Below are 25062 nucleotides of genomic sequence, written 5' to 3'. Positions count from 1 at the left end.
ATCCACTCGCGAATTTCCTGACAGAACACTTATAAGATGTTGGACATGTATGTGTCTGACAACCACCAGGATTGGGACGCTGCACTGCCCTTTGTGGCATACGTGTACAGCACTTCCAGGCATGAGAACACTAGTTAGTCGCCGTTGTTTCTCTAATACGGTCGCAACCCTACATTACCCATTACACCCTGGTACCTTCTTCTTGGTACCCACCCACTGAATATGCTCTGGAGACTATTGCCCGTGTCGACAATGAACGTTAAGTTGCTCGCACTCGTATTTCTGAGTCCCAAAGATCCGCCCGCAGTCTCGCTTCAAGAGCCACCACAGGTAGAACCACTTTGTTCCTGTATTGCTCGTCCTCCTGTGGTCACCAGCATAACGTGTCGGACTATCCGAAAAAGTGCTCTTCTAGTGCACAGGTTCATATCGTGTGAGCCGTCAAGGGACTGGTGTCACTTATGAAACCGCTACACTGCTGCTTTCGTCCCCACCTGCTCATACCCGCACGGAAGTTGTGCACTTTGTCCATCCCAAGCCATATTGTGTCACGGAGACCACTTAGTACTTTGGATGCAAGTTTTAGCAGCAGAGCTGTTTAAGCCGACTGTTAGTCCGTGCAGAGCGAACAGAAAATGTGGGCCGATCCTGGCGGTGTGCAGAAAGGGTCCAAGCGCAATGGCACACACCCCTGTGAACTAGCGAAGATGTTTAAGCCTAGCCCAATACGTGGCCAATACGTTGCGATAGCCAATCCATAGCCAATCAATAACTAATCGATAATCGACCAATAATCAATAAATTTCTGGCAAATGCTGGGGATGACATGGTAGTGCTTAGCCTAGCCCAAATACGTGGACAATATCTTGCGACAGCCAATCAATAGGTAATCAGATAATCGATCAATAATCAATAAATTCCTGAAAATGCTAGGGATGACTTGGTAGTGCTTAGCCTAGCCGATAGGTAATCGATAATTGATTGATAATAAATAAATTCCGGAAAATGCTGGGGATGACTTTGTAGTGCTAGGTGCCGATCAGCTCCGCTGTTTGTTTAGCCTTGCGCCACTAGTGCATGCTACGCTTTTCTTTTTTTAAGTACTCGCTGTTTACCTGCACCGAGTCGGTGCTTTCTCCCCCGGAGGGTAGTGTTATGAGCCAGTTGTCCTGCGGATGTAGAAGGAGGTGCTCAAGTGTAGAGCGGACAAGAGGACGAAGTGATGTCTACCATCCACCACGTTTGTTGCTGCTGCACTACTTTTAGCCCCCTGGTACGTAGTGTAAATAAACCCCCTTTTCTGCCTCTCTCCATGCAACGATATGGCTGCCCATTAAAAGGCGGCTTTTAGTTGCAAAGCTCCTCATTATCAAAGAGCTAAAATGTTCAGCAGTTTAAACAGCACGACTACTTGCTGGTAGTAGGAAGCGCGACGCGTAATTACTTCCCAAAATCTAAAGGTCAACATTGAATCTCATGAAACGAACAGAATAAATGGAAACTCCTTTTTCTTGATGCAGCAAGGGAGCCTGCTCCCTCGTTCCTGCGCTTGGCCCAAGTACTCAGTTACCTTTCTCAATAAATATTCTCAATTACACAATATAAAAATATTGTTGCTAAGCTGATAAATTATTGCATGTTTCTTGCTTTGACTGCCATTGGATTTTCTTTTTTTTTCTACTTTATTGTTTGGCTGCACCATACGATTGCTAAGGCTGATTATTATAACGACAAGGTGCAGTTCTGCGTCTATGTACTTTGCGTGATCCGGTTTTTTTTTTTTTTTTTTTTTTTTTTTTTTTTTTTTTTTTTTGCTGTGAAGAATTATGGGACTCACCGCTGTGCATGTCAACGGAACCCAGTCTAGCTGCTCGACAGCAAACTTTTACGTCACTCCTCTTGTCGTACCAAACATGAAATGAAGTTGTCTTCTAATATTCATGCCTACCTAAATCATTGCCGTAATAATTAAATGAAGTGCACAGAAACGTACTTCAGGTAAACGTCTTTCATCGAGGCCACGGTGACACCGACGCTTGCAATGCCGAGCCGTCCAAGGGAGCTTTCCAGCGTCCTGAACATTGCAGGGAAGGCCTTGTTGTCTAAAGTGCCCAGTGCGATGGACACCTCTTCCTTCTTGTCATCATCGACGATCGCTGCAGGTGCGGCATTGCGGACGATGTTCATGACCTCATTGAGTTTGAATGCATTCGCCACCTTGGCGAAGGTCACCTTGTATCCGACGCCTGCATGCATACAAAATTCAGTCAGGCATCCGTCGTCGCTACAGGGTTCGTATACAGGAATATGGTTTCAACTGTCAAATTGGCTCAGCACAGATAAAGTGGTTATGCTACTGAGGGCGACGTCGATGACGGCACTTTAAGTTGTCACACGGAGCTCTTTCATGAAGCTGTTTTACCTAAATAGGTGCATTTCAGAATGAGTGAGTTGGCCGGTCGACACAAAGTAGGCGTGACAGGGTATCGCTTGCAGAATAATTAGCTCCAGCGAAGATATAAACAAGCGCACGGTTAAGCTTTTAAGAACGGTAAATACCCCAAGAAAAGTTAAAAGCCGAAACCCTTACAGATGGCTCATGGGTCGAAAAATCCGATGGCCAAAAACTTCATGGCGCCACCATGGGTTTGTCTCACTCTACGCTTCTTTATCTCTGCCTTGATTAAGATTGAGTTAATTAAGGCACTCGAACCCGCGACATTTGTTGTTACTTAAGGCGAAATTAATGAAGGTGCAGTTAACAAGGATAGAGCTAATTAAGGCGCTCGAACCCACCACCTTTAGTGGGAGTCGAACCCTAGACTCTTGGTGTTAATTAAGACGGAGTAAGGCACAGTTAAGATAGAGTTAATTAACGCACTCAAACCCACGGCCTATGGTGGGAGTCCAGCTAGCAGGCCGTAATTGACTACTCATCCTGGGTGACTTCAGTGCCACGCACGTCGCATGGGGTATGATTCTGGACTATATTAGCTGTCACACAGTAACATCAACTCACCGTCCTCACTAATTCGCAATGTCCTATCACAACGGGCCACAACATCAATCAAGAGACGTGCCCTGACCTAACACTGGCCAACCGACTGCGCACACCGACGGCTGCAATGCAATATGAGACGCCGGACAGCAATCTCTGCGTACTTCATACCGCAATACATGCAAGAAACTTCCCAAGCAAAAAATGCGCCATGGAGCCAAACGAACAACTAGTCTCAGAAAGACATCTTAATATCATCGCCACCATGACAGGGGCATGACGTAACCTTGCAACGGCTTCTGGGACACTGTAATATCAGCGGAATGACACGCCAATGATGCAACCCAGTATAGACATAATATGTTTCATTCTGCTTTCCCGAATTGACGCTATGACTGGGCTGCGCTCGATGTCCCATTAATATATATTGATCCTGTGTAACGCGGATGTCTCCCCCATAGGTCGCTTAAATTCGTTGCCTCCAAATACACAGCTGCGTCTACCACCTGGGTTGCCGCCGTTTACTGTTTTCACCTCGGTGTTGCACTAACAAATTCGAGCTCCTTCCTCATTGGAACAGCCCTATGGGTGACACATGCAGGTGATTAGACGTTCATGCAGATTATCTGTATCTGCCTACTCTATAGCACCGAGAGGCAAGTGATGTGCCCAGTTTATTGTGTCATCTGCAAATGGAGAGCTCCCTTCCATTCTATTTAAGCTACGCACTTCCTTGGAGTAAGTTAGTTGTCCTGCCCGCTGGCCAACCCTCAAACTGTAAGTTGCCCCACCCCCAAATTTCAAGTTCACCCTAAATTTTAGGTAGGTCCACCACGAACTTTCAAGTTGGTCCATGCCGAAATTTAGTTTGGCCGCCCCAAATTTCAAGTTCAGCCACCCCAAGTTCAACTTGGCCCACACCAAAATTTCAAGTTGGTCCATACGTACGTAGGGAAGCGTGGGAGCTCCGTAAAAGGAGGAAAAAATAGAACAGGTATAACTGTCATGAGTAAGACGCCGGAGGCGAAATAAAAGAAGACGAGGACGATGTGATCGGAGCGTTCGGAACGGCGCGAGGCGCGTGAGGCGCGTGAACCGAGCCATAATCGAGGCAGAAGCGAGGCTGAGCTGGTATTATCGACGTGGCTCCGGGCCAGGAAGGTCGCATCGCCAGCACCGCACTGGCGACGGGAGACTTGGGGGTCTGGCCGAGTCCGTGACGTTGGCCGTCCACGGTGTGGCCGTCGACCTCGGCAAGTTCGGGCGAGGCTCCTGGACGAGCTGCAGCTTCTCACGGCAGGACCAGGCACCCCAGAGAGGCTCCCCCTTCTACGGCAGACCGGCACGCTCGATGATCCCCGGAACGCCACGTCGGCTCTCGGGAAAGGAGCGAGACGGAAGCAGCGGCCGAGGACGTCGCTAGGCCTAACCCGTCACCTCTCCCGGCCACGTCAGCAGCAGCGACCGGGTTATCCAGGCTCCCGAGAAGAGCGAGTTGAAGGACCGACCGAAAGGCAGCAACGAATATACGACGGTCGACGGAGGCACCGACATTAAGAAAGGCCCAACGAGATCCCCGCCGGGAGAAGACGAGCAACGAGGACGAACTCCGTAAGAACGACTTTCTTGCATCGCCACAACAGTAGGCCAGTGATGCCAGACTTTGGGGTAGGAAAGGCCTAGGACTAACGTAGGCAAAGTTAAGGGCAGATTTATTAGTTCATTAGGCTGCATTTTTGTTAGCGTTTATTTATTCATTGTGTTTTAGTTCAGTGTGTATTTGAGTTTTTGGTTTGAGGTTTTTGAGTTCGCGTGTAAATAAAATCTGTTTGCTGTGTTGCCATGCGTCTTCCCTATCCATCTCTCATAACAGCCGCACGCCCCCGAGATCAGTGACGACACAAAACACATCACAGCCCACACCAAAATTTCAAGTTGGTCCATCTCCAAATTTCAAGTTGGCGCACGCCGACATTTAAATTGGCCTCATCCTGAATTTCAAGTTACCCACCTCCAAATTTTAAGTTCGCCCACCTCCAAATTTCAATTGGCCCACCATTACTATCAGCTTCCACATGCATTTTCTATGGAGCTCTATGCATCTCTATGGGTATTCTTTCTTAACGTTAGGCCTAACATTTTTCGTTCCATTGCTCTTTGTGCGGTCCTTAACTTGTTCTCGAGCTTCTTTGTTAACCGCCAAGTTTCTGCCCCATGTGTTAGCCCCGGTAGAATGCAATGATTGTACACTTTTCTTTTCAACGACAGTGGTAATCTCCCAGTCAGGATTTGGTAACGCTGCCGTATGCACTCCAGCCCAATTTTATTCTTCTATAAATTTCTTTCTCATGATCAGGGTCCCCTGTGAGTAATTGACCTAGATAAACGTACTCCTTTGCAGACTCTAGAGGCAGGAAGAGAGCGGTGTGGATCAGAGAACAAACGGGGATAGCCGATATTCTAGTTGACATTAAGCGCAAAAAGTGGAGCTGGGCAGGCCATGTAATGCGTAGGATGGATAACCGGTGGACCATTAGAGTTACAGAATGGATGCCAAGAGAAGGGAAGCGCAGTCGAGGACGGCAGAAAACTAGGTGGAGTAATGAAGTTAGGAAATTCGCAGGCGCAAGTTGGAATCAGCTAGCGCAAGGCAGGGGTAATTGGAGATCGCAGGGAGAGGCCTTCGTGATGCCGTGGACATAAATGTAGGCCGATGATGATGATGATGATGATAATTCTTACTGGTCAATCTTTTTTTAATCATTCCTTATCGCTGATAAAGCTAAAAATTAGATACATTTACAATATTATAACATTCAGTGCCTTACCTTCACAAAATACGCATTCTTGTACAGATACACGGACCGGTGGTACTCACCAAAGATGGGGACGCTTTAAATGTGGGGCTTATCTGACGTCTTGTAGCTGCTTTTACAACCCAGAGCAAAACATGTCAGCATATTAGATGCTCGACACAAGCCAGGCTTCACACCTCCACAGACACGCGCGAGCTCCAAATACTCAAACAACCGAATGAACTTCATCGGGATACAGCAAATGCGCAGCAACAAAGCAACCACACGAGACGCAGCCGCAGCGAAGAAAATGCGTAACCGGAAGCACTGCCGGTATTGCGACTTGATCGCAGCGCGGTTAGTTCTCTCGACCGCCACGGAGCTCTTGTTTTCAGCGGAGCTGTGAAACCCAGTTGCTGCTAGTCATTATCATCATCAACAATCTATTTTTTATGTCCACTGCAGGACGAAGGCCTCTCCCTGCGATCTCCAATTACCCCTGTCTTGCGCTAGCGCATTCCAACTTGCGCCTGCAAATTTCCTAACTTCATCATCCCATCTGGTTTTCTGCCGACCTCGACTGCGCTTCCCTTCTCTTGGTATCCGTTCTGTAACCCTAAAGGTCCACCGGTTCTCCATCCTACGCATTACATGGCCTGCCCAGCTCCATTTCTTTCGCTTAATGTCAACTAGAATATCGGCTATCCCCGTTTGATTTATGATCCACACCGCTCTCTTCTTGTCGCTTAACGTTATTCCTAAGATTTTTTCCTTCCATCGCTCTTTGTGCGGTCCTTAACTTGTTCTCGAGCTTCTTTGTTAACCTCCAAGTTTCTGCCCCATATGTTGGCACCGGTAGAATGCAATGATTGTACACTTTTATTTTCAACGGCAGTGGTAAGCTCCCAGTCAGGATTTGGCAATGCCTGCCATATGGACTTCAACCCAATTTTATTCTTCTGTAAACTTCTTTCTCCTGATCAGGGTCCCCTGTGAGTAATTGACCTAGATAAACGTACTCCTTTACAGACTCAAGAGGCTGACTGGTAATCCTGAATTCTTGTTCCCTCGCCAGGCTATTCAACATTATCTTTGTCTTCTTGGATATTATCTTTGTCTTCTTGGATTGATGACATGGATATGATCCATCATAGAATATCCCTTCCTGAAGCCAGCCCGTTCTCTTGGTTGGCTGAAGTCAAGTGTTGCCCTGATTCTATTGGAAATTATCTTGGTGAATATTTTATACAATACTGAAAGCAAGCTAATGGGTCTATAAATCTTCAATTCTTTAACGTCTCCCTTCTTATGGATTAGTATAACGTTGACGTTCTTCCAGCTCTTTGGTACACTTGAAGTTGTGAGGCATTGCGTATAAAGGGCCGCAAGCTTTTCAAGCATGATATCTCCTCCATCTTTGAATAAATCTACTGTTATTCCATCTTCTCCAGCAGCTTTTCTCCTGGTCATATCTTTCAAGGCCTTCTAACTTCATCGCTAGTTATAGAAGGAGCCTCTGTGTCCTGTTCATCCAGTTGCTGCTAGTAACGTTGGTTAATGCGTACCCCATCCATCCCCATAAGCATGCACCCCACTTATCCTGCTGGTAGAAGATAGGCTAGGGCCCAAGCGTTGACTCGCAAATATGGAGGCCAGCCTAGCACTCTATACGTGGATGCGCTTACCATTCCTCCACTCACTGTGCACCCTCTGGGCGTAGTACACGGTGAGATAAAATGAATTCTGCAGCGACGGTACAACATACATCCATTACGGCAGCAGATGAAACTGCCGTTGCGCTAGTTAGACCGCCTCGGCCACAATGGGATTGCGTCATCACTTTCTCCGGCTCCCGAGCAGCATGCCTAACTACGTCAGCGAGAAGATTTCTTACAAAGCCAACCACGTACTCCACTCACCACAAGCAACACCCACCACAATCGTTCTCCTATGGACTACGATTTACCAGATTCTATACGGCAATGTGTGGGCGCGCACCAACCTGGCACATTGCATAGAGAATCTGGCCGAGACTTACCTAGAGAATTTACCGCTTGCCTAAACTCATCTCTTACATCGTTACCTTAACTCGCCGTGCGATACCGCCCCTGCACAAAACACTGACTCGCGAAGATGCCGCGACCTGGCAAAGACTCCAGACGATCACGTACCCCCCATCTTAGCCTATGCCATGCCATCCATCCTAAAGTCCGTAGATGTTCTGGTCTGCAAAAAAGTATCTACGGACTTTAATCCATCCCACTCTACACCAGTATAGACCTCACTGTAAAGATAACGCCTACCTATACCATACAGTCTGTGCACAGACAGCCAGCTTCCCGCCAATTTCCACCCCACAATTCTTACCCCATATCTGACCAATGGGAAGCAGCGCAGACCAGCTCAGATCCGCACAAACAGCAGCTACTGGTAGGGCGGGCACAGCAGTCAGTTGCTGCTACAGGGCATGTGGACTAAGGAGCCTACCAACCGGCAAGCGAAGAAGTTCTACCAGCTTCAACACTCTTTCTTTTTTTAATAAATATGTTGTGCTGCTGCTACTAATAGCTTGGTAGAGGAAGCATTGTCTGGTTCAGGGCAAATTTAACGCATATCGGGATATCAGAACGTGAAAACCTTCGAGATTAACGATGGCCAGAGGCCGTTGTGAAGGAGTCACATCTGTACAAAATATTCTCTACCGACCCCCTACGCTGTGTGCCAGATAACCATTTGTGATCCTCAGATTTCTACAGAACATGATGTTTTAAACATTTCACACGTCACAGATATCTAGATTTGTTCAAACAATGCAACTACATGTCATGCACAATCCAGGTCCCACCCAGATCTTGTAGATGTAACATTGTAAGGATATCGCAGCTGGATGTATGTGACCTTAACCGATGCTCACTTTATGCATGCCGAGGTCTACACAACATCTAACGTATATTTCAGTTCACGCTAGCTAGTTATACTTACAGTAGTTGCCAGAGCACGCGTGCTTATCAACGATAAATTCAATTTAATACTCGCAGCAATAGCTGTGTGGCAGGACGACCACACAGCTAGTCAGGTACATCACGTGCACAATAATGCCCATGCCCGCGACGAGGAAGCGCAGCGTATTCATTCTCCTGCACCTTCCACTCGGCACATTGAGCATACTTATTTACGAAAGTTTTAAAAGTAAATTATATCAGAAAATAGGAAGTCTAGATGCATACACGAGATGCAGACATAACCGTTTCCAACTATAATTTGAATGAGCAAACGTAATTATCTCTTAGGGAAACGAAAAAAAAGGCCTATTGGGCGAAGATAGGGGTGGAGTATTTATATGGGGTCAGAAAAAAATTTATTTTTCTCATGTTGTTAAAACACGTATTTGAAGTCACGCGATCAGTGGCGCAACGCGAAATGGCCACGGGCTACCGCGTTTCGGAACAACAATTATCTGAAACTTTTTAACGAGCCTTCACTCTCTAATCTGGGTCAATAGTTCCACCTTTTATTTTACTTCTGCAAAATTTAGGTACTACGTTCAATTAAAGTGCCATTTTATGCGCAGTAAGGCTCGGCGAAAACCTACAAAACTTTTAACTACACCCGCCAAACGACACAGCACCCTTAATAAATCTTCAAGAAAACATCAAATACAGCTTCCCGATATAACGTATCGTGTACATCTCTAGGATGTCGCTATGTAATATACATAAAGAGTATTTCTAAAGTAGAATGAACGTCAATAAGACATCGGCTACTTGATAATTGCTAATTAAACGTTAGTAAGGCTTCCTTTAGACTTTGTATGGAGACGTGGATGAATGGATCTTGCCTGGATGTTTATGGAATATCGGTGGTGTACTGGTGTGGTCTAACGTTGTTTTCACTATGAAAAGCTTGAGGGAACGGCGTTGATAGTGACCTAGTATCTAAGCAAGCATGAATATAAAATCCCTTACTACGTAGTCATTTCGCTGTTTGATCATACACAGCTGTGCCTGGCGACTTATTTTGTATCCAGGACACATCGCATAGGGATACTATGTGTGTTTCTGCGCTCTAACGTTTACCTGCGATAACAGTTTTTCGCCTAATTCATGGCTCTAGAATACCGAAGGCACGCTAGTGTGTGTGTTTTGCTGGATATAAAGATTTCTCCGTAATTTAGTGTGTTTCAAAAAATGCGACCATTTGTGCTAGCTGAGATGAATGTCTGAAATGTCCCTTTAATTTTGGTCTTTCGTTTTCACGTTCTGTGGAGCGTGCACAGGTCACTATTATTAGTGATGATACAGTAGGTCTCTGTGATCCTTTGTGTGGCAAAGGCGATAGCTTGAATAGAAGGATCTCTGCAGGAAACCTAGGGAAATGTACGACCTAAAAAAACTCACAGATGTGTTGAACACGCAGTTTAAAACATGGCGCTGCATTTATCTGCGATCGTTAGTTTACTAAGTGCAAACGGGAACATAAGCAAGTGTACCTTTACGTTTGTATGGGTACCGACAAAAGAGATCTTAGACAGCTCGATTGTGTCCCTGAAAACCTGGTACAAACATGTTCCGGACAGTGGATGTTTGTTTGCTTGCCGTTGCTGTATCTCACACTTTTTTTTAACTGCAGTCTTTTTCATGAATGCACCTCGTATACGAATAGCTGGCCGCCAAGAGGCAGGCGGTAGCATTCAAATATTGAAGGTACTAATAACCTGTGGCTGCAGAAGCTTACCACATGCTTTTTTGAGAAAAGCTGTTGATCCACTGCAAACGACCACACCGGAAGCCATGATGATTATTTGGTCCGCGATGGCGTCAGCTTCCTCCATGTCATGAGAAGACAGCAGAAGGGCTTTCTTCTTGCCCACGTTCTGCAGAGTATCCCACACCAACCGCCTCGTCTCCGGATCCATGCCCGCAGTTGGCTCGTCCAGAATCAGTATCTGGAAATAAAACAATCTGGTTTCACGTCTCACGCACACCCGAGCTGGTTAAATAGCTGTAGTAAATCGCTCTGGCTTAACTTTGGCTACATGGGATGCGCTAAACAGACACTCAAGGAAAATATTCAGAATTCCATAGCTATAATACTTGTCTATAAGTGCGCGGTCGTTTTCTGTGGCCGAATATGCGACTTTTGGTGTAGAAAATTGCTGCCAGGTTTCCCGGTGCTCTTCGTCAATTTCAATTGCTTGCGCTAAAATAGACGAGTTGACGTAAACATCACGTGACCTCCCTATCAGAAAGTGCGGGCATCGCACGAACGGTTTCACATTCGAAAACAGACGACGCCATTCCACTTTCCTGTTTTCGTCACTTTCTCGCTTAGAAAAACTGTTCTCGCTACGAATGACGAATTGCCACCGCGAGAGCCTGATCTTTCAGGTTAGCTGGACTTATTCAGCGACTGTTAAGCAGAGATTTTTGTGTTTGCACACAATATTTCTCATGCTCTGTCAAAAAATGTCAACGACCGGAGACAGGTCCTGCTCTATTGCAGAACGGCTTCGCCATTAAACAACCGCGGTGGGTGCACCGGGTGCTCACAGGTCAAAAAAGACTTAAAAGGAAGGTAGAAAATAATTTGACCACCTAGCTAACTTACACCTTCCGACACCCTCCGGTGCTCTGCTCCCACCTAGCGTAAAGGTCTCTTTTGGTCCACCTTAATTTCCCTTTACCTTAGCATTTCTACACGTCAGATATAAGAACAAATTTTCCGTGCATTTTTCTTGGCTATTTAAATAATCCACTGGCTTCACATGAATGGGATTGGGAAAAAATTTGTGCCTCAGCTGTCCTTGTTTAAATTAGCGGGCTTTAAGCACTAAAACCACGGCATGAATATGAGGTATTCCATAGTGGAGGAATCGCGATTAACTTTGACCACCTCGGCGTTCTTGAAGCTGTGTCAGAATCTAAGTGAGCAAGCGTTTTGAATGCTTCGCCGCCATAGAACTGCGGCCTATAATAGAACCCGCGGCCTCGTGGTTAGCAATGCAACGACATTAGCGTTGCCGAACGTGCGTACCTCTGGATCAGAAACAAGAGTCATCGCTATGCTGAGCCTTCTCTTCATGCCGCCGCTGAGCTCGCTGGGCATGCTGTAGGCCTTGTCTTCCAGTCCGACCACACGCAGTGTCGCCTGGATTGATTTCGTGACCATGTCCTGGCGTCCTCCCTTTAGCTGCGAAACAAATGAAAGAATATACATTGAGCAGTTTACATCGTCGTTCCTTGAAATATGAAACTCCGGCTGAACCCGTCTCCCGATTGAAGTCTACATTAATGCGATTAGCATTGAAGCAATGTAGCGACTAGCGACACAACTTATTGCCAACGCCTACACATTTACGCAGCCGGCCTCCTCTCACGCGTTTCTTCTGCGCACGCTGTGCCATCCAGGGGCGCCGCCATAAAGCCCGCGTATGGTGCGGACTCAATTCCGCCGAGCATCGGAGAAATTCGGAGGATCCTTTCTGGCATTGTAGAGCGGCCCGTATCCAGTGACGCATACCTGGTTACCCAAGTTACCGTCCAAGAGGTTCATTTCCGAGTGCCAAACAACCTACTGGCACACACCCAGTGACCCAAATTAGTGTCAAAGAGCTTCGCTGAACAACAGCACAGACTGAATTGCACGTATCAGTGCGCCAAGCAGGTTTAAAAAAGGTTAATTGAAGAGCGTTACATACTGACGGTAGTGGTGCCGTGGAGCAGAGTTAGAACACCCGGCTTCTAATCTGAAGGTCTTAAGTTCCATTCCTCCTTCAGTGCCACTACATTTTCAGGCATGGAGTGGCGCCTGACACCGGCAAAAAAAAAATATCGCCGAGAGCTAGTGGGGCTATACTAGTCCAGGTGCAACCAAATTAGGAAGGCCCTTTAAGCTTCGACAAAGTCACTCCCTCACCAGAACCGGAATTGACCTCCCTGGTGCAGTATTCGGCCACTACCTCCCTCATAACTCCTCCAATTAACCCATGGCCATCAGAGGCGGCGAAGCACCTGACCAAGGCGGCGGTCACGCCTGCGATGCGGCATAGGGTGCTAAGAATCTCTGGGTTCGGACAGGCCGCCACCGGAATCAGAACCTGGCAAAGTCAGTGAGTCGTTCGTGGATTGCGAGGCTTCAGGCGGGCAACGTGTGAGACTTCGGTGACAAAGGCGTCCAGAGCCACACAAGGTCACCAAGATCGAAATATGCAAGTAGGCGACGACCGTTGTAGCGGGTCTTTGACCGGTCATGCGACGCCAAGGTGCGTAGCCGAGCAATGCGTCGCGCTTCTTCTGCTCGACAGAGGACCTTGGTAATAGAGTCATTGTCATGAGCGAAGCAGGGAAACATGGTGTCGAATGTGTAACGATGCGGACGAGGATGAAGGAGGAAGAACGGTGAGTAACCGGGGGTCTCGTGTCTCGCGGTGTTGAAGGCATAGGTTACAAAAGGAAGGATGCTGTCCCAGTTTTTATGTGCGGAATTGACATACATCGACAGCATGTTGGCAAGCATTCTGTTTGTGCGTTCGACCAGACCAGTTTGGGGAGGGCATGGCGTCGAATGGCGGAAACTAGATGAACACAGACGAAGGGTCTCTTCGACAACGTCTGCTGTAAATTGCCTCACGATAGCTGATTATAATGCGAGGAGGCCCATATCGGAGATTAACCGATTATAACAAGAAAAGAGCAACTTCTGTTGCGGTTACCGATGTCCGCGCTGCAGACTCACAATAACGGGCGAGGTGGTCTACACACACAATAATCCAACGATTGCCATTGGAGTATCGCGGGAAAGGGCCCAGGAGATCTATACCAACTTGTTCAAAAGAGAACTGGAAGGCGGGACTGGTTGAAGTTGACCATGCGGTGTGTTTGTAGGTCGTTTGTAACGCTGGCATTCCCGGTACAACTGGCGACGTACCGCTCGGTATCGTGACGCATCTTGGGCCAGTAAAAACGTTCTTGAGCACGGTAGCGTGTTCTTGTGGAGCCAAGATGGCCTGAAATTGGATCGTCGTGCATGGCACATAGTATTTGAACATGGAGGCTCTCGGGGACAACTAAAAGGTAGCGCGCGCCAGGGGTCGAGTAGCTCTTCTTGTACAGGGCGCCGTCACGTAGGCGAAAACGGCTATCTTCTAATGGCTCATGTGCAGCCGCGAAGAGTGGCTGCAAGCTCTTGTCCTTCTGCTGTTCGGATATGAAGGTACCCATATCAGGAAATTCCGGAGATACAAAAGCGATATATTGGTCGCAGTTGTCAGCGTCGCATTCAGTCGTGGGCAGTGGCATCCGAGAGAGACAGTCAACATCAGCGTGTCGTCGACCGCTCTTGTGGGAAACAACAAAATCGTACTCCTGTAGGCGGAGAGGCCAACGCGCAAGTCGACCAGAAGGGTCTCGCAGATTCACGAGCCAGCACAGTGAATGATGATCCGTGACCACTGTGAAGGGGCGCCCGTAGAGGTATGAACGAAAGCGTTGCACCGCGAACTGTATAATTACACTCGGGGCAACTCAAGGACCGACTAGCATACGATATCACGTGCTCACTTTCGCCGATGCGCTAAACAAGCAAAGCGCTGATGCCAATACGACTCGCATCGGTGTGAACCTCTCTTGGTGCTAAGGGATCGAAGCAGCGAAGAATAGGCTGCGACGTCAAGAGGAACTTTAATTGACGAAACGATGAGTCGTACTCTGGGGTCCACTCAAAAGGAACGCCTTTCTGGAGAAGGCGCGTGAGAGGATGGGTCACGTCAGAAAATCTGGGACGGAATCAGCGAAAGTAGGAGCATAAGCTTAAAAAACATGGCAATTGTTTGACACTGTGAGGTTCCCTAAATGTCTCTACAGCCGCAGTCTTTTGTGGATCTGGTATGATGCCTTCTTTGTCGACCTGATGTCCCAGCACAAGAGCTTGTCGCTCCCCAAAATGACACTTCTTGGAATTGAGGACCAGGCCAGCATTCTCCAAGCAGTTCAGCACCAACTCCAGACACTTGTTATGCTCACTAAATGTTCGTCCTAAGATCACGACGTCGTCCAGGTAGCACATGCAAACTTCCCATTTCAAGCCACGCAGTACAGTGTCCATGAACCGTTCGAACGTTGCGGTCGCGTTGCACAGCCCGAAAGTCATGACGTTAAATTCAAATAGTCCGTCGGGCGTTACAAATGCAGTTTTTCCTTATCCTCAATGTCCATGGGAATCTGCCAGTAACCTGACCGCAGATCAACAGAAGAGAAGTACGAGGCCGCTAAAAGGCAATCGATCGCGTCGTCAAATCGCGGAAGCGGGTACACGTCTTTTTTCCGTAACGTTGTTTAGGCGTCGGTAATCAACACAGAATCGCCACGTACCGTCTTTCTTTTTCACCAGTATCACTAGTGCTGTCCAAGGACTAGATGCCTCGTTTTTCTTCGACTTGACCACTGATTATCTTGCGCTCTGCGGACGACACGCGATAGGGTTTTTGTCGAATCGTTTGAGCAGATCCTGTGTTCATGCGGTGGCGAGTTCTAGACACAGGGATCGATGTCGGGCCGTCGTGCTGCGCGAAGTCTAATACTGAGGAGTCTTTCGCAAGGAGCGCCAGCAACGCCTCACGCTTTTGGTCACTGAGCGATTTAGCGACCATGGAAACGAATTTGGAGTCCACAAGGCGCATGTTACTGGCTTCTGCCGTGTCCGGAAGTTCTGTAAGCATTGGCATGGGTATCGGCGATTCTTCTTGAAATGTGGCAAGCTTTAAGCCTTGAGGCAGCACCGCTGCTTCAGTAGAGCAATTTATCACCCACAACCATGTGCATCCATTCAGCACCGATACCATCCAATGAGGAATCAGTACATTTTTCTTTAGGAAGTTCACATGTACAGGGTCCACTGCAGCATCGAACGGGTTGCAAGTAGAACAAACAACAGAAACACCCATCGCAGATAAAGCGGGCACAATTAACTGTATTCCTCGGAGACACAAAACACACTCTCTTGGTTGGGTGAGTCTTCCAAGATCACAGATAGAGCACCTCCGCCCACACAGAGTTCTCCCGTACGGCAGTCAACATTGGCACCACACAACTGCAAAAAGTCGATTGCTAGAATCACATCGTGGGTGGAACGAGGAAGGACAGTAAACTCAGTGTTAAAAACTCGAGCGCCCAATGACACATCCACATTACAAACTCCGACCGGGTATAATGAGTCATCACCAACGCCAAGAAAACTTGTGCTCTGGTCCCAACGAAACATGGCCTTGCGTCCCAGAAGACTTTTAAACAGCACACTCACGACGGAAGCAGTTGCGCCCGTGTCGACTAAAGCCATGGCAGAGACACCGTCAACACGCACATGAACCCTATTCTTCAGCATAAAAATTGTTGGAGGTATCTCAGTCGGCAGCAAAGATTTTCCAGCGACCTCACCCCCATCGGTCGCGCTGGCTAGTTTTCCGGCGGGGGAGACGGGAAGCGGCGCCGTGGAGAAGATGACGGGATGCGCCACCGGGGAGTTGGTGATCGATACGCTCGGAAAGCTGGTGGAGGTGTACGGGTGTGGTTGGAAGCAGGCGAACGGTTACCAGTTCTTCCTTCTCCAAAGTAGCTTCCTAAGGTATGGAGTTACGTGGCCTTTCTTCACGGAAGTGGCTTCCTAGAGCGGAGTTCCCTGGTCGCTGGGTGTCCATGGTACGACCACTGTGCCACGTAGATGGCATCGATTGCCCATAGCTCGATGGTCGACGTTGAGTACAGTACCTAGCTATGTGACCTGGTGTGCCACAGCTGTAGCACACAGGCATAGGGCGAACATCGGGATGCTGATGACAATGTTCAGCCGTACCCATGCGTTGAGAGTAACGAATATTCTCTCCTTGCAAGTCATAGGCAGTGGCTGGTCGTCGTGAGCGACTGTTGCGTGGGCGCTGATCAAGGCTTCGGTCAAAAGAATCGCTATAGAACGGTTGGTTCAGGTCATATTGTGGACCGTCTCTATAGCGGTCAAAGTCCACTGCGTTTACCGAGTGCTGCCAATGAGTCGAGGGGGTTGCACAAACGGCGTTTTGGAAAGCGCAGGAGCTGTAACGTGGGGCCACATAACGTGCTTGTTCTTCGTGTCGAAGGAGTTCCTCACGGACAGTCTGCCGAATGGTGGACGATAAGTCTGTTGGAGAGTTCGTGTCCACACTGGCTACAGTCGCCACGTTAGCTAGCCGTCCAAATCTCGGTTCAATTCGACGAGTCTTCAGTGTTTCGAAGGTACGGCAGTGCCGTATCACATCTGATGCAGTGTCCACGTTATCTTTTCTAATGAGGAAGTTGTTCACACCTTCCTCGATTCCCTTCAAAAGGTGTCCAACCTTATCCTCTTCTGACATTCGAGGGTTTGTGGTCTTACACTGTTTTAGAACTTCCTCGATGAATGTGGTGCAAGTCTATCTGGGGACCTGAGCCCTCCGAGCTAACGTTAATTCCGCCCTTTTCTTCTTAGCGCCCGAATCGCCAAAACAGTTCTTAATCTCGTCAACGAAACAGGCCCAGATAGTTAGCGCGTCCGCATGGTTGTCATACCTAACTATCGCTGTGTCACTCAAAAAGAAAACAACGTTCCTCAGTTGGGAGGCGGCGTTCCAATGATTGTACTGGCTTACCCTTTCATAATGGGTGAGCCACTCATCGACATCTTCTCCTGCCTTTGCGGAGAATGTGCGCGGCTCTCGGTAGTGTTTGAATTGGAGCTGGCACTGCCGATGCAGTACTGGGAGCATCTTCCTCTCTAGGCATGATGGTGGTTGATGGCAAAACTCCGGCAAGGCGGCGGCTTCTAGGAAGGTCTTGTACAAACGATTCCATTGTCGGTCGTGGAAGGTACCCAGCACACCTCCACCAAACGTTACGCGCGAAGCGTTTGTTTAAATGTGCAGGGCCAACAAATCGGAACGGTTGGCGTGTTTTGAGCCCGGTACAAAAGCAGCCAGCCGAACGTCGTCTTCCTTCTTTACCGCCAGTTCCCGTGGTCATTCGCGCTCTTTCTGTCCTCTGTCATGAGAGCTCGTGACAATATATATATATATCAGAAATGCCAACAAACAATGTTACCAAGGATAGCGTAGGGTAAATTATCTGTTATTCTTAATTGAAGTAAAGACATGATAAATGCACGGAAAGGAAAGTGCATAAAAAAGCAACTGGCAGCCGCTGGGACACAAACCCACGTCTTCGCATTACGCGCGAGACGATCTTACAAAGTAAGCTACCGCGGTCCCATTTTCCCATCGACTTTCCTGGGTATTTATGTTTGTCTACTGGAATTAACCCTGGGAGTGTTAGCCAGCGCCACCACTCACGGACTTGGCAGCGGATGTGGAACAACCTTTCTCCCGCAGGCGCCACGTCTCAAAAAAGATTGGCAGATACTCTTCAGACTGCCTATTTGTGGGATTGCGAATTCTAGTCGCTTTGGTGAAATGGTGTTATTTCATATACTCATTTTATGCACTCGTGACGTGGCGCCACCTCGTACACCATCGGTTTCGCCGTCACGTGCCCAATGACGCATGCAATGGACCACACCTTTAGTCAGCTAGATGGCTACGACGTCACGTGTGCTATGGCGCACGCACGAGGCACACTCGACTCGCGCACTGGAGCACCGGGTTTGATTTCCACCCATATCCGAAGTGCACGAAATTTTATTTTGAAAGCCATTAATTACTTTGTTTACAAGAACCTCCCTGAGAAATTAGACGTCAACTCGAGTATTCTTTAGTGTTTTACTGATTGCGCCGTCGGCCATTTTCGGTCCCACCAATCGGTCATGCAGACGATGAGGCCGGATTTTCGCGTAATTTGGCACATAATACTTCCGCATTAAAATCAGGCCCCTCGGTTGGCTTTTTTTCTCGTTCATTACAGATAGAGGGTCTCGAATCCGGTAGACATTGTGCCTTGAGCTGGTATGTGTGAGTTTATTTACCAGTTGCCTTCACATAAGAAGTTCATGTAGGCGTGATGTCTGCGGCCGAAAGGACGTTCCTCATCCGCCGCCAAGGCCGTGGGTAGTGGCGCTGGCTAGCCCTCCCAGGATTAGTTCTAGTCGTTAAACATAAATACCCCAGAAAGTTGATGGGAAAGTATCGTCGCGGTAGCTCAAATGGTAAAAGCGTCGCATGTGTAATATGAAGACGTGGGGTTTTACGTGCCCAAACCACCATATGATTATGAGGCGTGCCGTAGTGGAGGACTCCGGATTAATTTGGACCAGCTAGGGTTCATTAACGTGCACCTAAATCTAATTACACGGGTCTTTTCTGCATTTCGCCCTCATCAAAATGCGGTCGCCGTGGCCGGCATTCGATCCCGCGACCTCCTGTGTGCGCGTGTAGGCTTGGTGCGTATATTATGGATGGACGAATATTGGAGGTTTCGAATGGAAATCCAATATTACTATTTGTATTCGAAAGAGAACAATTCTGTATTTTGGAATAATGTAACCTAATTGATCATTTTGTGCCACCCGACTGTTCAAGTTTGGTTTCTGCTTTCCAGTCTGCGAAACATATAATCGCAAACTATGTGATGTGAAACCGCGACAACTGTTTTCGAAGCAATGCAGAAAAAAAATCGGTAATTCATTTCTTTTTTTTCACTTGCGGAAGCCTACATGACTCCCATGTGAGTCTTGTTGGTAGTCTGTCCTTTCTTTTGTTATCGGCACGCTAGTCATGCAGCAGTTTCACCTTTTCCGCTGCAACCGGTCACTTTTTTCTTGCAAGTGCCCTTTTGCACGCCTTTATGGTACTCGCATACTTCAGCGATTTTGTTTTCTTTTTCCCACTACTTCATATCTTTTTTCACCAACGTTTTATTTAGTGTTATTGGTAGGTTAATCATGAAGCGCTCGTTCCTTTATGAAAAGCTTGTTTTCAATCTGGCTCCAAAGATACTGAGAAGCTATTCATGCAGTTTATTTCTCATGACAATGAGTTATCTTGTTTACAACTGATTCTATGTTCCCGTTCGTGTCACACTATTCCGTACAGGCGTAATATTGCTGCTGTACATATGCGTGTCTGGCCTTTGACTATTGGATATTCGAATCGGTATTTATTACTTATTATTCATATTCAAAAAGTTTTAGATTTTCTTTGTCGAAGTAGTGACTGCAAGATAACACTATACCTGTATTTGTCCACAACACTCAAGCTAACTTGTATACTTCTTCAGAAGCACCACAAGTTTTCCGGCAAACCGGTAGCGCGGTAATTTTTTCTAACCCGTCTCAGCCCGAATGAACCGTTTCCGAATACCCAGCACCGGTTCGACCCGTTGTAATTTTCGCTCCATAACTGAACGTGAACCGAACAAAAAGCGTTAATCCGAACCGAACCACCTACAAAATTGAATTTTTGCGGGCCGTTACTATCCTGCTTTGCCGGGCCTGTGTGTTCTAACATTTCGTATCGTTGAAACTAAGCTGGCTAATAATAATGTACAGAGAAGTATAACTCAGTGATTTATAGCGACACGGAATGAGCGGGGGCAGAAAGTTTGGTAGTGTCGGTATTTCTAAAGCCTGATTAACACTAGCCCGGCAGGACACCGATTTTGGTTTGCCGACGGTAGGCGGCAGCAGTTTACAAGACGGGAAATGCTGTGGCCAACGGTTTAAAGGAAGGAAAATGCTGTCGCCAACAGTCGGCAGACGAAAAATCGGTGTCGGTGTCGGCCTAGTGTCAATCAGCCTTAATGCATGATCGCAGCAATGTTTTTGGGTGCATACCGATCCGAAGTAGAAAACGTTTTCAGCGCAAGTCATGTCGTCGAAAAAGATGTCTGTCTGCTGGCACAAGCTGACCCGCTGGCGCACCTGGTGGCGCTGGCTGGCAACGTTGAAGCCGCAGACTGTGGCGGCACCGCTTGTTGGGGCCTGCATTCCTGTGCGGATTAAACAAATCGTTGAACACTGGCCTGCACAGCTAGGACACAAAAGCTTCACTGTCGTGCTTACGAAACAGCATCGATAGTAGGCTTATGTCAATATGTGGTGTGGTTCTTAAAGCTATACCCGTCATGCTTAGTACAACTTCCATACCAAAGGTTTCTGTATCCGCGATAGCGTCCCTGTCAAAAAAATGCCCTAAGACCCGGGGACAACATAAGGGGAATTATCTGCAGTGCTTAATTGAATTAAAATAACTGTAAATGAAAGTGAGAAAGGATGTTCCACGCCCGCCGTCAAAGCGGTGAGTGGTGGGGCTGGCTAACACTCCCAGGGTTAGTTCTAGTAAATAAACACATACACCCAAGAAAGTGGATGGGAAAACGGCGCCGCGGTAGATCAATTGGTAAGGGCATCGCACGCGTAAGGCGAAAACGTGGGTTCCTATCCCACCTGTGGCCAATTATTTTTCATCCACTTTCATTTACATTTATCATTTCTTTAATGGAACTTAGACCTGCAGATAATTTCGCGTATGCGGTCCTTGGTGCCATTGTTTGTTGGCTTCTTATGATATGACTAATAAAAATCAAGCCCCCGCGGTTTCCTTTCTTGTCGTTCATTTTTATACATATTAGGAGTGTGCGAATATCAAAATAATCGAATACAAATCAGATACGAACACTTCGTTTCGAATAGCGAATCGAATATCGAATAATTATATGCACATGCATTTATTAGCAAGTTGGGTTAACTTGTTATGTTGGAACATTGCAATTACCTTGTCAATGTTTGTCATAAGTAAGAGGCCGCCTGTGACGCGAAAAGGAAGACGAGCACGAGAAGCACGGCGCAGTCCGAACGGCACGAGCCCTAGAGGCGCGTGACCCGAGCTGTAATCAAAGGAAATAACGGCGCTGTCCGTGGATTATCGACGTGGCTCCGGGCCAGGAAGGTCGCATCGTCAGCTGCGCTCTAGAGACGGGAGACTTGAGGGTCCGGCTGACTGCGTGACGTTGGCCGTCCAAGGTGTGGCCGTCGACCTCGGCGAAGTTCGAGCGAGGCTCATAGACTGGCTGGAGCCTCTCACGGCGGGACCGGGCACCCCAGAGAGGATCCCTCTTCTGCGGCAGACCGGCACGTTCGGTATTCCTCGGGACGCCCCGTCGGCACTCACGAAGAAGTTGCAACGCATCACGACGTTAGGCCTATCCAGGTGGGCCTAGTCAAAGCCGCGCCACGTCACCGACGAAATACGAGACGCCGACATCTAAGACGAACGAGGCGACGCGACGACGGCAAGGCAGCAACGTTTACAGCATCGACAAGAATTCTGACTTCTTGCAAGAAGAGCCGACAAGCTTCGGACCGGAACATACGTGCGACCACGAGCGTAGTAAGCCGACTCTCTTTCGTAACGTCACAGGCGTAGGCCAGGGTTGCCTGACTATCACAGACTAGACGCCACAGACTAACGTAAACGGAACTAGGAACATGTTTAGTGTTTATTGAGTAGTTTTAGGTTGTATGTTTCTTAGTGTGTTTCCCGCAGTGTGTCTTAGTGTGATAGAGTTTTGTTTGAAGTTTGGGGCTTGAGTGTAATTAAAAATCTGTTTGCTGTCTCGACATGCGTCTTCCATCTCCATCTCACATAACACCCGCACGCCCCCGACATCGGTCACACGCGACAATCTTTAAAAAACTAGACTTCTGACCCGGTATACTAAAACTGTGTATTTCGCTCATGTTAACTTGGAAAATTTCCACTAGGTGTCCTCGCCAGCCTGTGCCTTATTATACCGCATCAAACGCCCGTAAACTCGGAGGCATTTGAGCCTGTGCCAGTCGTCACTCATCACACTTACTGTCAAGCAATGAACTCAGAATTGAGAGTCGCGCTGAAAAAAGAAAGTCGCAGTTTTGCCCGAAATCGAATCATCGATCGCAATAGAAAATTAATCGACAGCTATACGAAGTAAAAGTGTTGTTTTATCGGCCGTATGAACTTGCAAGCATTCGTTTATAAACTGAATTAACAAGCACGGTGTCAGCGCGCACAGGCACACATGAACATATCGCACTCGATGACCGCGGACATTCGCTGTCAAAACACGGGCGTGAGCAAGCGTGGCCGCACCGGCGAGCGAAGTGACCTTCCTGCTGTCTATCGCTTCAACGCAAACTGAGCGGCGAGAACACAGCACGTACAAAAGCATGAGCTATCTCCAGATCGCTTTAAAGATACGGGGCACGCGACCGCGCGCGGCCGCGCAACGTACGCAGTTGCTACCGGAGTAGAAGCCGTCTCCCTCCTGCCTCCCGCGCTGCCTCCCCGCTTTCTTCCCTGTCGCGCGCAAGATTGAGCCGCGATCGTCCGTTACCCTTGCGCCCGGTCGCCAAATACGCAGTTGGTGCCGCCCCTTCCCATTCCCCTACGGCCTTTCACGCGACGGAAGACAGCGCGTTTTCTCTCCGCTTTCCTACCTCGCGCGCGCCAGATTGACCCGCCTTCGTCGGCTCCATGCGCGTACTTTCACTCGCAGATACAGCATACTGCGCGCGGCGACGCTGTTATCCTCTTGGATTTTATACGGAACCTCACGGCGACGGCAAAAATGCGCCTGGCGTGTCCCTATAATTGCTATCGCAATAAAAAAGTGCACCGTCGCTGTCCGCAAACCCTGGAGCCAACTCAGAGGCTGGCTTTTTGCGCAAAGTTCATATGTTTAGTGGCTAAGTGTGCTTTTTAGGCGAAATGTCTATAGCAGCACGAAATCAGTCACAAACTTCAGCACAAGATGGCCCCAATATTCTTAGATTAGATAGAAACAAATGCTAACTGCCGCGTTTTCTCCTGCACTGACGGCAATATATTTGATTTCTATTCGAATATCTAGTTTTCGAATCAAATACGACTAGTAAAAATACAATATTCGATAATATACAAACTTTTTGAGTATTCGCACACCCCTAATATATAAAATGAGAGGAGAACTAAGCGCCCCTAATTGTTTTAAGCACGACCATAAGAAGCTAACAGACAATGAAGCGAAGAAAATATGTCGTTTGTATTTTTTTAATTTAAGTGTAGAAATTTTAAGATCAAGGGAAGTGAAACTGTACGAAAAAAGAACTTGCCTCCGGTGGAATCCGAACTCACAACCTTCGTATTACGAGTGCGATGCACTAGCAAGTGCGCTACGGCAGCGGCTTTTCCAGCGTCCCCAATTTTGTGTATCTCTGTGTGCAATTTTTCACATCGCGGCGGATGTGAAACATCGTTTCAACCGAAGGAGCTACGTAGTACGTGAACTTGTTGAGCAGGCAGCTGATCCATAAATCCTCGTGGGCTACTTTAAGGCATCGAAACTGCTGGATTCGAGACACTCGCTACAAAGTGAACGATATGAAGGGGAACAAAGGGGTCCGATGTTTTGTGAAGTACAACCATCAGAAGGCAGCATAGAATGAAGCCCTAATTGGGTTACAATTAGACATGCTGCTGCCTATAGATCGCAGTTTCAATTGAGCTAAATAGTGCCTTGCGAATCCCTGCGCTATATATATATATATATATATATATATATATATATATATATATATATATCATCCGCCTATATTTATGCCCACTGTAGGACGAATGTCTCCCCCTGTGATCTCCATTCCTTTCTCTTGTCTTGCGCTAACTGCTTCCAGCTTCCGCCTGCAAATTTCCTCACTTCGTCACCCCACCTAGTTTTCTGCCGTCCTCAACTGCGCTTCCCTTCTCGTGGTATCCATTCTGTGACTCTAATGGTCAACCGGTTATCCATCCTCTGCATTACATGCCCGGCCCAGCTCCATTTTTTCCGCTTAATGTCAACTAGACTGTCGGTTATCCCCGTTTGTTCTCTGATCCACACCACTCTCTTCCTGTCTCTTAACGTTAGGCCTAACATTTTTCGTTCCATCGCTCTTTGTGCGGTCCTTAACTTGTTCTCGAGATTCTTTGTTAACCTCCAAGTTTCTGCCCCATATGTTAGTACCGGTAGAATGCAATGATTGTATACTTTTCTTTTCAACGACAATGGTAAGCTCTCAGTCAGGATTTGGCAATGCCTGCCGTATCCGCTCCACCCCAATTTTATTCGTCTGTAAATTTCTTTCTCGTGATTAGGGTCCCCTGTGAGTGAATTGACCTAGATAAACGTACTCCTTTACGGACTCCAGAGGCTGACTGGCGATCCTGAATTCTTGTTCTCTTTGCAGGCTATTTAACATAATCTTTGTCTTCAGCATGTTTATCTTCAACCCCACTCTTACACTTTCTTGATTAAGGTCCTCAAT

The 25062-nt window shown here is 47.6% G+C and overlaps 1 protein-coding gene across 1 annotated transcript in view; it reads right to left on the bottom strand.

Moving 5' to 3' along the window:
* LOC119432487 (ATP-binding cassette sub-family A member 17) overlaps positions 1 to 25062 on the bottom strand; it is a gene marked incomplete at its 3' end in the record, with an annotated part of 143240 nt that overhangs the window by 104123 nt on the left and 14055 nt on the right. The window contains exons 3-6 of the mRNA XM_049658261.1: positions 20578 to 20732; positions 11827 to 11982; positions 10528 to 10738; positions 1994 to 2246 (exon numbers count right to left, since the gene is read on the bottom strand). Of these exons, the coding sequence (XP_049514218.1) occupies positions 1994 to 2246; positions 10528 to 10738; positions 11827 to 11982; positions 20578 to 20732 (775 nt within the window). The remainder of the gene's footprint in view (positions 1 to 1993; positions 2247 to 10527; positions 10739 to 11826; positions 11983 to 20577; positions 20733 to 25062) is intronic.

The sequence above is a fragment of the Dermacentor silvarum genome, chromosome 11 (assembly GCF_013339745.2).
Source record: "Dermacentor silvarum isolate Dsil-2018 chromosome 11, BIME_Dsil_1.4, whole genome shotgun sequence".
Lineage (NCBI taxonomy): Eukaryota > Metazoa > Arthropoda > Arachnida > Ixodida > Ixodidae > Dermacentor > Dermacentor silvarum.
The sequence above is the reverse complement of the archived record's forward strand: the minus strand, read 5'-3'. Positions and strand labels throughout refer to the sequence as shown.